At 46.6% G+C, this 12,469-nt stretch overlaps 1 protein-coding gene across 1 annotated transcript in view; it reads right to left on the bottom strand.

Moving 5' to 3' along the window:
* Nucleotides 1–12,469, bottom strand: part of Galnt14 (polypeptide N-acetylgalactosaminyltransferase 14) — a 210,270-nt gene that overhangs the window by 36,755 nt on the left and 161,046 nt on the right. The window contains exons 3-5 of the mRNA XM_013013786.1: nt 10,978–11,076; nt 2,637–2,704; nt 53–118 (exon numbers count right to left, since the gene is read on the bottom strand). Coding sequence (XP_012869240.1) covers nt 53–118; nt 2,637–2,704; nt 10,978–11,076 — 233 coding nt within the window. The remainder of the gene's footprint in view (nt 1–52; nt 119–2,636; nt 2,705–10,977; nt 11,077–12,469) is intronic.

The following is a 12,469-nucleotide window of genomic DNA, read 5'->3' as shown; positions in this document are numbered from 1 at the left end:
CCCAGAAACCCGCCTCACTAAGTCCTGCACCCTGTCCCTCACCTCAACCTACCTTGCCGTACGCTGTTGCGTAAGCACTTCACCTTGGGTAGCTTCATGAGCTGTTTGCAATCATCGGCTGCAAAGAGAAACATTATGCTGAGCAAGGGTCCACTGTGTATACAGGTGAGCTGCAGGGGTGGGTAAGGCAGCCCTGCTTGTCATCGATACCTTGACTCCACAAGGCTCCTGGGCTGTGGAAGAGGCTGACAAGATCCCTCAGTCATGACAAAGTAGCCTCTGCTGGGTCTCTTCCAAGTAGGTTAATATACACTAGCACCTGCATATGCACTTAAAAAACCATTTCAGGGGTGAATTCTTCACCTGGTCACCTGGGGACATTGCTGCCTTGATACAGGCTATTGGAAGATGAGATCAATATCCTGTTCACTTCAGAGTGTCTGGTCAAAAGCCTGTTGAAAGGCCAAAGCAAACAGATGGCTTTGGGGCCTTGCTTTCAGGGCCCAAAGGCCCTCTTTGTGGAGGCATCACCTGGTGGATTTTCCATCAGAGTTGATCATGGAAGGATGTTCTCCAGCCCACACAGCTAATAAGGAAAGGAGAGGCTCCAACTTTCACAGCAATGTGCCAGGGTGCGTGAAAAACCCCTCTTGGGCACTCGATTTGATCATTCTCAAGCTAGCCTTCTGTAGCTCATCAGTTCCCTGTCTCTGAACTTTCTAGCTTAGCCTTGCTATGTTGGTTTTATTTTGTTTGTTAACTGACCTTGCCCTCTCTACTGGACTCTAGACTCTAAGAAGCAACAGAAGAGACTTTTCTGGGCTTTCTCTGAGCCAAGTCATGTTCTGTCTGAGTACTCCAAACATCTTAATACATTTAAACCCTATGAACAATACAATGTCTGTAACATACACTGCTACTCATCTCCATTTTGTAGACATGGAAGCTGATGCTATGAGTTAATGGTTTGCTTGAGGCACATGGCTAGGACGTGAAATCCAGGTGTCGGAGTTGAGCCCCGGCAGTCTGGTTTCTGTCCAGGCACTGCCCCGTAGGCTATTCTGCCCAGAATTGAACTCATTAATGTTCCTTTCTCCTGTTTCAGTGCAGGCTGCTCCCTTCATCAAGACAGGTATCCACCAATTCCATAATCTTTCTCACTAAGGAAAGGACAGAGGACTACTGAGTTCTCAAAACAAGATTCTAGACCTTAGTAGTTGGGTTTGTTTTGTGTAAAACACACATCTGCATTCTTCCCTGAGGTGCTGAGACTGTTACAGGTGCAGTTTCCCAGGGCTGGGAGAGCAGTTTGAGAGTGACTCCCAGGGCCCTGCTCCCAGCATCTGTGCTGGTGGGAAAGGGCTCCACTCTCCAGAAACCTGGAACTATCCCTATTCCCCACCCAATTTTCACTGGTTTTCCACCAGAAGGAGGCCGTTGTGTCTGGCTACTGTTGACTTCACAGATCTGTACCCAGGCTGCTAGGATAATGGCTCCCAGAGGAGGTGTTGGCACTTCCAATACTCAAGCTCTGACAATGCTTCTATAATTACTATCTTTCAGATTTAACACACAGATGTTTGAGATCTCCATGTTTGAGCATGGTTTTCTTGGGAAAAGTGGGTGAGGACTGGGTAGGAGCCAGGGTCTTTGGTAGGAAGGCTAAAAGGGTATGTTGGAAGGTGCAAAGGCAGCTGCTCACTGTCTTGTGGTCAGATGACAGGATATCCAATGGGGATCATAAAGACATAGCCCACCTGGACCTTCCAAGGAACAAAAGAGAGAGAAAGAGAGAGCCTGAGTATAGACTGACAGATTAAGGCAACATAAGAACTAGGAATCTATTGTCCTAGATACTCCTTAGGCCTTGATCTAGAGAAACATGGTTCAAAGCCAGCCCAAGCTGAAAAGTCCGTGAGTCTCCATCTCGAAAGTAATTAGTAAAATCTGGGCTGGGTGTAAGAGTACTCAAATAGTAGAGCACTAGCAAGGAAGCAAACTGAGCAAGTGGGAGGACCTGAGTTCAAATCTAGTATCAGCAAAAGGAAACAGAACTGGAACTCTCTGGTGATGGCTACAGCTACTGGGCTTTAGGTCCTAGCACTGATCTTCTGAGAGCATGGTATCTTTTCCTCTGTCCAGAAATGTAAGCTAGAGGATGGTGACCCATATATAAGTGCATTCGGCACCCCATATACATATAAACACATGTATGTGCACAACAACTTGCCACATGTGCACCTACACACATCTGCACACATGTATGGGAAAAAGCCTCCATGCTACATGCACACCTCTACACATGTGTGTGCAAACACCCATCAACAAACATAGGCCCTGTGCGCTCATACACTTGTACACACATGTAGATGCACATCACACAAGCATACACACACATATCAAGAAAAGATCTATACACTTAACTCACTGAACCCTCATAAACTGACAACAGAGGATCCAAGAAATTTTCTGTCAAGCATCAAGTCTATCTCCTTTCTGAGCCCAGGCACAGACTTGAAGTTTCCATGCCTGTTACCAACCTCTCTGTCTTCCTTCATCACTAGCAAATCAACACACTCCCTTCTGCCTGGGATCAGATGTTTGAGCCTAAATTGCCAGTCAGTGGCATTACTTACGGTCATTGCTGAAGTCATCCACTAATATGATTTCCTGGATCAGATGCATGGGAGTGCGGTTTAATACACTGTGGGAGGGAAAGAAGAAAAATCATTATGTCTTCCAGTGGCAAAATGCAAGCATTCATTTTAAACAGCCATCATGGTGTCCAGAGCAGTGAACACTCAGAGCTACAGAACAACTTGTCCAGTCACTTGGCTCATCTGTGAGCTAGCAGAAAAATGATGGTGTGTCTTCTCCATCTTTGTGAATGTTTCTGCCACCCACTAAGCCACCCATCCAACAGTCAGTCCCCAAAAGACTCCCTTTTCTGGACCCTCACATCCAAACAGCATCCAATAAGAGAGAGAGAGAGAGATGGGTGGTCCTAACTGGAAGTGTCACTCAAACCACTTTTTTCTCCTATTCCTCTGTCCTGTTTAGCTCTCTTTAACTTGAAATCCACTTTCCTCTGTCTCCTGAGTGCTGGCACTATATGTATGCACATACATACACTATATGTTTGTATCAGGTCTTGTTTTTGTTCACCTTATTTTCACTGATTTACTGCAGCAGCCTCGACCTACCCAATGAGCTTCCAGACACACATATCTAATGGTGTGACTTTTCTCACTGCTACCCACAAACACATCGAGGAAACCCCACAGTGTCTCCTGACTGCCTATACCTCTCAGATTCCCACCAGCCGAAGCCTGCCCACACTTCCCATCACCACCCAGCCCAGTGCTGTTATTTGAATATCTGCTGCTCATTCACAATGGAGAGACTCTTCTCCAACTGCTTGAAATGGTCCTATACTGCCCACAAGGACCAGTTCAAATGTCACTTCCTCACTAACAGCTTTCCAATCTGCTTAGTGAGAATTAATTGCTTCCTCCTGTGGGATCCCTTGGCTTGTATCCAAAGCTTTGTATGGCTTTTATCACTTCCTGACCCAAGCAGATGGTTTTAGGCTTCTTCCACCAACCACTCTCTCTAGAAGGCAGTATCCTTGAGCAATATTCCTTCTCATGTTCTGCTACTGTCAGAGCCATTGCCTGGAGGGATATTTGGTACATATCCTACTATGTGTTGGGCACTGGGTACAAAATGATGAGTTCAGGAAAAGTCAGCTCTCCCTTCAGGAGTCTGTGGGTTCAATCCAAGCTGTATCATCCTGGTCAAGTTACAGTACTGCTCTGTGCAGCACATACCCCACATAAAAAGGAGGGATGATGAGCTTAGTACCAACTTCACAGGGCTATTGAGAGAATTCAAGGAGAAAATGTATATTAGGCACTTGCATCATGTTCGGCACTATGTGATGATAAATGGTAGCAGTGTTACTATGCTGTGCGTCATTAATGAGTTTTTAATTGAACTGATTTCAGGTACCTCTCCTGGGCTTTGAGTCCCTCAAGGCACACAAGCTGGATTTTAGAACTAACTCTGGGTCTCAGACCTCCCTAAGATGGTTGCATCCCATTTTTCCTGCACATCTCCAACCTCATAGTTTCTCAAAACACAGCTCTGGTCCACACCAGCCACTGTGGGATGCCCAGATTCCAGTGTAAGTCAGAGAAGAGGTTCCCGATGGGTAATAGGAGAGGCGCTGTGAATGTCCCTCTGCTCAGACCCATTCTGTGCCTGATTTCTCTGGTGCAGACCTTTTTCTATGCAGGATATAGACTCTCCTGGAAGGGAATTTTTCTGGAACTATCTTTGTTGATGTAGCCTCAATTCTTACCATGACAACTAGTGTTAAGGTTGGAGAGAGAAATCCCGTCTGTGGGGAATTAGAGGGGGTGGGGGGAGAAGGAGGGGAAAGAGGCTGCAGCCTCCACCAGGAGGTGGTGGGTAGAGATGGCTCACTATGATTGTCCCAAAGAAAACAGTAAACCCAGCTACCAGCCCTCTAATCAGGATGGGAGGGGAGAGCAAGGCAGACAGAGGGGGAAAAAATCCCTGCTCGAAGAATAACCTCTAATGAGGTTTGATTACGGCTGTAGCTTCTGCATTCGATTTCCCCAAATCCCTGCCGGCTCTTTGAAATTCAAGAGTTCTCTTCTGTGAACATCAAAAGGTAAATCGTGTGCAGCTCTGCACTGGTTGAACTGAGAGATGATTAGTGAATTAAAAAAAATGTCCAGGGTTTAAAATGTAAAGAAAAAAAAGAAAGGAAAAAAAAAAAGAAATTGTCAGCAGTAAGTGCTAATTAGACCATTTCCTGGTAACACCTGGCTTGTTTTTGCTCCTCTAATCAGAGCAATTGAAGTGATAGCAGGGTCTCCCTAAAAGTGGCTCCTGGCTGGAAAGGCCTGAAATGGGCATGAGCTCTGGGGCACATGGGGCAGCTTGGAAAGGAGGTCAAGTTTAGCTCCAGGAACCTGGACTGCCTTCCCTTGGGAATACACAGGCCCTGCTTCCCACCTGTGTTCCTACAGTCTCTTTCCCTTCCCTCAGCCTCTTGACAGCAAAAGAAATTCTTCCTTTCCTCCACAGCCCAACCAAGAGCAGGCTTGACTTCACTTCAATCCTACCCCAATCCAGTTGTCCCTTCTACCTGGCATTATTGTGGAAGCAAGTACTCGCCTCACTGGCAAAATAGTCAGTCTCTCTGGATTGTTCTGGAATGGAGTTTTCCTACATCAGCTGCACAGGGGCTTCTATACAGACACTGTGAGGGGCATATGGAAGCTGGGGGATTCGGAGGGCCCTGCAGGGTGTGTGGGCCTCGCAGTCTAGGTGGGTTCTGCCATTTACTAGCTATGTAGTCCTGAACCGGGCTGCTCCCAGCCTCCGCTCCTTCTGTAATTACCTTTCCCTTGTAAAATCAGGAGATATATTAATACTTGACCTACTTCACAGGCTTTTGTGTGTATGAAACGAGGAAATGTATTTGAAATTGCCTCGAGAACTCCACGGTGCTGTACGCAGGCAGGTTTTATCAAACGTTCCATAAATATCAGTTGAATGTAGACTCCCCCCACCCCTGCCCCAAGGCTGCTGACAGTTGACTTCTGGAGTGAGACAGTGTGGGTTCAAGTACATATCTGGGCAGCTTCTACTCACCAGCAGTCAGTACTGAGCTTCAAGCACTACAGTTTCTCCAACCACATGAGAATAGCTTAACACCAGACCTGGCACATGGGAGCTGCTTTTGCTATGTGGACCTTGTTAAGACTAGTGAAGTGACAAACAGCAGTAGGCATCATGCAGCCATGATTCAAAGTCTGATCTCTGAGCCACAGCATCACTATCACCTGAGGACTTGTCAGAAATGCAAAATGTTGGGCCCCACCTCAGACTTGCCGAGTGAGAATCTCTGCGGCTGGAGCCCAAGAAACCATGTTCTACCAAGCCTTCCAGGAGATTCTGACACATGCTTATCCTGGAGAGCCACTGTTCTGGAACACTGCTCTCTTTCAGTGCTGTCTCTCAGGGCCAGAGGCTCACAGTTACACCTGTTGCTATCTGGGCAGGCTGCCAATGTGCCAAGCACTGTTCTGTGATTTGCCAATTGTGATGGTTCATCTTGATCATTAACTTGACTAGATTGAGAAAGCTCAAGAAATTAGTAAAGCATTCTTCTGGGTTTGTCTGTGAGAGTGTTTCCAGAGAAGACTGACACATGGATCAGCAAACTGAAGAGAGAAGACCCATCCTGAATGTGGACAGCACTGTCCAATAGGCTGGTGGCCCAGATGGAACAAAAAGCCAAAGAGGAAATCCATCAGTGCATGTAAGTTCAACTTTCCTTCAGAGGGTATATATATTTTTGCTGCTGCTGCTTTAGTGGATGAATGTCAGACTCCAGCTTCTTCAGTTTTTGAACATGGGCTCATGCAAGCCACTGCCCAAGTTGCTTCCAGTCCTCGTATCTGCATCATTGATCGCTGAACATTTCAGCTTCTTGGCTTAGGAAGCTACTAATTTCTATGACTCTCCAGCTTTGGCCATTGTGAGACTATATCCTGCCCTTGATCTTGTAAATAAATCTAACATGTCCCTACACACACACACACACACACACACACACACACACACACACACACACACTATTGGTTTTGCTCCTCTAGAGAAGGCTAATACATCTATTTGTACTTGGTACTTCTCCACAGTCATGACAGGGAATTACTAATTGTCTCTCTTGGGCAGACAGAGTAAGTAGTTTGCTCAGGGTCACACAGTTGTCATGGGCAGAGCTGGGAAAATCTGGCCACAGAATCTGAATTCTTAACCACCTCCATCTAAGAATATTCCTTTCCTTACCCCAGCTCGAGGGGATTACCTAAAAGCAACAGTGGGAAGAGTCAGGAGGTAGAGTGACACACAGTGCATGCTCCTGATCCCCCATGGGAGGTGAAGGACTGAAGAATGCCACAAGGGGAAGGGACAGCCTTGGTGTTACTTAGACACAGGACTTTCTGTAACACTGTTAAGATGCACTGTGCCTCAAGTAAGAAAGCCCCCAATGTGCGAAGGCTGAGATTCTCTCTTTCCTTCTATGTCCTCCACCTCATTGGACCTCTTGCTGGGCTCTGAAACCCCAGATGAACTTTTTCAGCCCCAGCTCCCTAACTAACTAAGAGCCTAGGGAGCTAAAAGGACTGGGCTGGGAGGGGCAGAGGTCACAAGATGGCCAAGTACAGAAGAGAGGAAGAGAGCATGTCCAAATTTTCTTCAGTTCTTCAAGCAGCATCCCAGCAGAGACCTGGTGGTAAAGCTATCCCAGAATTCTAGAAAGTTAAAGAGGAAAGAACTTCCTTTGGTCAATGACAAAGGCAACATAGAAAGTGCTTTTTACATTTTTTTATTATCTTTAAGTAGTTGTACAAGGGAGTCGCCATTTAACAAGGTAGTTTATGACTACAGTACGTCTCAATCAATGTCACCCCTTTCAACATTCCCAGCTATCCCTCCCACGCCTTGCTAGTCTTAATTTTGTAGGCTATACATTGAATTATTGACTCTTCATTCATCTACCCTTCCCTCCTTGCGCCCATCTCACCCCTTCCAAGTATCCATTTTCTTGTGTTAATTTTATTGAATTCTGACTTTGCCTTTCTAAGGAATTACATTGTTTGAGTTCTCCCTTGAATCTACCATATTGCAGTTAATACATTTAGATACACTTGAATACCACCAATGTACTTACTTATATGTTTATGAACTAATTCTGGGCCTGACTTAACATAAAACTTTCCCAGGCCTAGGAAGTATTTTTGTGCATCATATGAGGAACAGTAGAAGGGAGCTAAAGAGCCTATAGACACAAGTTTCTGGAAGTAATCTTGTCTCCACCCCTTAAATTTCTTTCCACCCAGTGGGTTAATGATATAAGCACCTATCTGGTCACACATGGAGTCAGTGCCCTGTTTAGTTCTTTGTGCTTCACTCTTGGATTGAGCTGAGGGCTTGGTTTATATCTGCAGCTCCCAGGAACAGAAATGGTTTAGGGTTTTCTCAGCCAAATGGTCTGGCATTGCATGGTGACTTCTGGAAAGTATGGTGCTGTTGATAGCCCTAACCCCATGCTCCCAGGGTGTAAGGCACTGGGGAAAGCCCTTCACTGGGCCAGCAGATAGAGGAGCTGAGCTGTCTCCCCAGGGAAGTCGGAAAGCCTGCTGCTGACTCTCCAGCCCTATGGCGCCTACAACATGTACCACCTATTTCCCAGGCTCAGCATGAGTGCTGCCTGAAATGCGAGATGGGATGTGCTCTGTAGACCATGAAGCTGAAGATGAGTAAACATATTACTATTGTTGTTAAGTGTCATTGTTACTGGAATAAAGAGTTGGAGGAGCAGTGGAAACAGAAGTGTCTTAGAGCTGAAGAGGTAGAGACAGGACAGAAGCTCAAGTGCTCTTGGGAACACAAACACAGCGCTGGAGAGGAGGAGCTGGGAGCCCCACACTATATCGTCATGCCTCTAAAAGGCCCATGACATTCCTGAGGGAAAAGTTGATTGTGAAAAAAAATGTGACAAGAGTTGGAAATATACTTGAGGTTAATAATCTGCCAAGGCCACATGGTGAAGGTAGGGACTTCTGATTTCATGTGAGGTGTCCTTTACCCCCAACACCTCTTCTTTTGAGAGCACACTAACCACAAAGCTGACCAGATGCTCTCTCTATCCAAGGCAAGGCAGTTCTCACTCCCTCAGTGGAATTAACAACACTTATACGTGCTAAGTACAATTGTACTCTCATCGCCTCGGTTAATAAACTGAGTCATAGAGAAGTTAACCAAGAAATGAAGTCTACTCACCGTTTACCTCATTGAAGATTGTATTAATAGGTACTTGAGTGCTGATTGTCAGAGAAAGGCCCAGGGAACCCTGCTGGTGGCAGGGGTGGGAAGGGGCCCTCAAGTCCTAGAAGCAGAGGCCAGCTGAAAATCAGTAGCCTTTCTGGGATGCTAATGGTTTCCTATGATAAGGCCACCACTAGGACAGCAGGGAAGGCACAGGCAGCCTTGGATTTGGTCCATCTACATGACCTGGTGCCCGGCAGATGATGATGGCAGCAGGGCTGAGACATGGCGCTTCTTTCTCCAGTAACGAGAGGACACCTGGACATACGAGCCACCCTTTAACCCAGTTCTCATCACATATCTACTCAGGTTTATGAGTAGGCAAAGCACTTTATTATTCGACAGTAACACTTGACAGTGACCAGGTATATTTTCCCAACAAGAGATGTTGGCTTGCTGGGAAGTCACATTTAACTGCGAGATGGCTGGCAATGGAGGGGAAGCAGCTAAAGACATGTGGGCAGCAGATATGGCTTCCCCCCAGCAGGCCTGAGCAGGCACCTCCCTGTGTTTCCAAGGGATGCACTGGCCCTGCAGAGTGGACATTCATTATTTAGCATTAAGAAGAATGAGGCACAGTATACCCTTTGGGGACAAGCCTGCTGTTAAACTTGCTTTGTTCCACCTGGAACTTCCCCAGAACCAAGACACGAGGCATGGAAAAAGAGAGATAGTATGGCTTGTCCAATGGAGATAATAAAAGATTTACTGTGCTTGACATACTCCTGACTCATATTTAATCTAATTTCTTCTCAATGGCTCCAGACAACCATCCCATGTGCTGCCCAGCAGAAGGGGTTGGCTCTAACAGACTGTGTGTCACAGGGGCCTGGAGCCTCCATGGACACCAGCGGCTTGGCTGGAGGAGGTAGTTGTACAACACCAGCCCCTCGTCTCCCTTACTGATCTGAGTGCCACCGCTGGAAGTAGGTTAGCCTGGTCCAGGTTGTGGGGAAGAGGAACCTTGAGTCAGGGCTTTCGTAGTCACATGACTTAAAACTTAATTTGACTGAAAAGTAGATAGGCCAATGCAATGGCTTACCCACCTCTCCAGCTGAGACAGGAGCTCGGGCCTGCTGCAGATGAGCAGGGCCTTCCTGAAAACCAGGACTACCTTTCCTGCAGATGCTGCTAGAACCCTGAGGGACCAAAGGAGACTGGGGCAGCTGACATAGAGAGAGAAGGTGAGCATAAGGAGAGAAAGAGGCATGGCGTAGGGAAAAGGCAAAACCCCCAATGGTCATTTGAATCTGAGAGAGGAAGCCAGGTCTCCTGGGGGCTAGCTCTGTGTTCTAGGGACAGTCTTAGCTGGGGTTGACACAGCAATTTGTGCATATGGAAAATCTATCCAAGACAGACCTCTTAGGGCATGAACATGAACCAGAGTATGCACTGAAGGTAGACAAAGAGGCCCATGGGTAAATGGTAGATGCCAAGAAAGTTTATACATGGCTCTCTGATATGTACTACCATTGCCCTGGCATTTGGTGGGAGACTACTGAGAGATAGGATATAGGGATGAGTAGCCCTGAGTTGACTCATGTTCTGATCTCAGCCTAATACTGGGGATAGTATCACACTCAGGCTTCCTGGGACTTGATTCCTCCTTCAGTTGTGACCAAGAAAACTCAGATATGCCCAGACATGGCCTATGAAGTTGTATGACTCTTCCTTGGGGAGGAGAGTAGAGCCAAGTCTCAGCCCTACCACCATCATCATCTGCTGGGTACCAGGTTCATGTGGATGAACCAAACCAATGGCCACTTCTCAAGCAGTCTAGCACAGGGTGAGGGGCAAGGGCTCAGGGCAGAGCTCCTCTGTTTATTCTCGCTGAACTTCTAGAAGTTACCTAACATGGGACTGTCTTTCTTTCTAATAGGTTGATGATCTCCCTCACTGGAATGTGATGAGTGACAGATACAGGGTAATGCCCAGCATATAGTCACAAGCATTGATTCTAATCACAAGCCTGGTTCCTAATGAGCAGACATACTCTCACTTAGTGTCAGGTCAATGCTGACCCTCAAACAAGAAAGCCTGCCTTACCTGCGGATGGTTCTGAGCAGGGTGGAGCGGGCCTCGTTGTGGAAGGTGATGATAATACTGGTGGGTGGAAGGTCTGTACAGTACATCAGCAGTGTGCATCTGGGAAGGAAAGGTAGAAGATTAGCAAAACCTTTGGAAACAAAGCAGATCTGAGGGTGTAAGACCCTGGGCAACAGAATGGCCAAAGTAAAGATAGGTGCTTAGTCTTGCAGCATCTCCCTACCTGCTTAGCACTGAGTAAGGCCTTCAGAACTCACTTGGCCATAAGAGAGAGCTGTGAGAATGACTGAATTTGAATCCCTTCCATCTGGGAGCAACTGGGTTTAGAGCCATCCTAAGTTCTTATAGAAAACAACTGTTATATTTCATGTGTGTCTGAGTTAGTGTTCAGGGGTACCCAACAGCTGCAGAGACCAAACTCCAAGTCCTGAGCTTTGCCCCCAAGCCTGTGCCTTTCTATTCTTCTGTGCTGTGACCAGAGAAGAGGCCTCCCCATGCTGTGTTCTGGGACAGAAGTTTCAACTGACTACAACATACTGTCCCCTGATCCTCTCTACCTCATACACTTAAATATAGCAGGTTTAAAGAGGCAGAGCCCTAAAACATCAGTGCAAGCAATAAAAGTTCATCTTGAGAAAGCATTCACTTCCAAGTGTTTGGGTTTATTTGGTATGACAATTACATCTGGGGTAATTTCAATTTAATACCTTTGCTGCAAGTGGAAATTGTAGCCTGTAGTCTGAAAATTACTATAATAGTGGAAATAAACCCACCAAGTGAGGCTAGTGCCACCAGGGCCATCAGCGGGTAAACACTTCCTTCTGTTTCCCGTTATCTCAGGGTGGCCCAATTATGGGCAGGGGTGGAAGCATAAAGAAGGGAAGTTAATAACAGATGTTTGGGGAGTCCGACATTTGCCCTTATTTTCTCATTTCTTCTTGGGATTTTAATTTGGGGTCCAGAGCCCCCAGAGATGGGCTACAAAGAGATTGAGCTCTCTAAAATTGTTTGTAAACCATTTGTGCAAATGGGATTTTCTTTTTTCTGGGAAGATTGTTTAGTTTTCACTCGACTCTCAAAGAAGTCTGTCGCCTGAAACACTCAAGATCCCCAGTCCTAGCCCAGTGGGCAAGGCATACTCTGTGGCCTGGTGATTCTGCCCAGTTTGTTCTAGCAGAGCAAAGTCTGCAGGTTCACAGTGCAAGTCAGACAGCCTATTCACAGAAAGTGGAGCTGCTGTGCTCAGGCCAGGCAGAGCTGAAAGAAAGGTAAGTTGTGGCTTGCAGGTATCCAGAAATACTTTCTCCCCATATCCTGCTAATCCAACCTTCTAAGGCCCACCCTCTTGGGTTCCCCTGTCCCAGTTCAGGAAGTCTTTCCTCTTCCTCAGGGTTACTATAGCAGCCTCCATTCCAGTCTTTCTGACAGTCCTGTCCTGCCCATTGCATAGCAATGCCATGCTCTCCCCTGGATTGAAGTCCTCCATGGTCCG

Source organism: Dipodomys ordii, unplaced genomic scaffold, assembly GCF_000151885.1.
Source record: "Dipodomys ordii isolate 6190 unplaced genomic scaffold, Dord_2.0 Scaffold20, whole genome shotgun sequence".
Classification (NCBI taxonomy): domain Eukaryota; kingdom Metazoa; phylum Chordata; class Mammalia; order Rodentia; family Heteromyidae; genus Dipodomys; species Dipodomys ordii.
The sequence above is the reverse complement of the archived record's forward strand: the minus strand, read 5'-3'. Positions and strand labels throughout refer to the sequence as shown.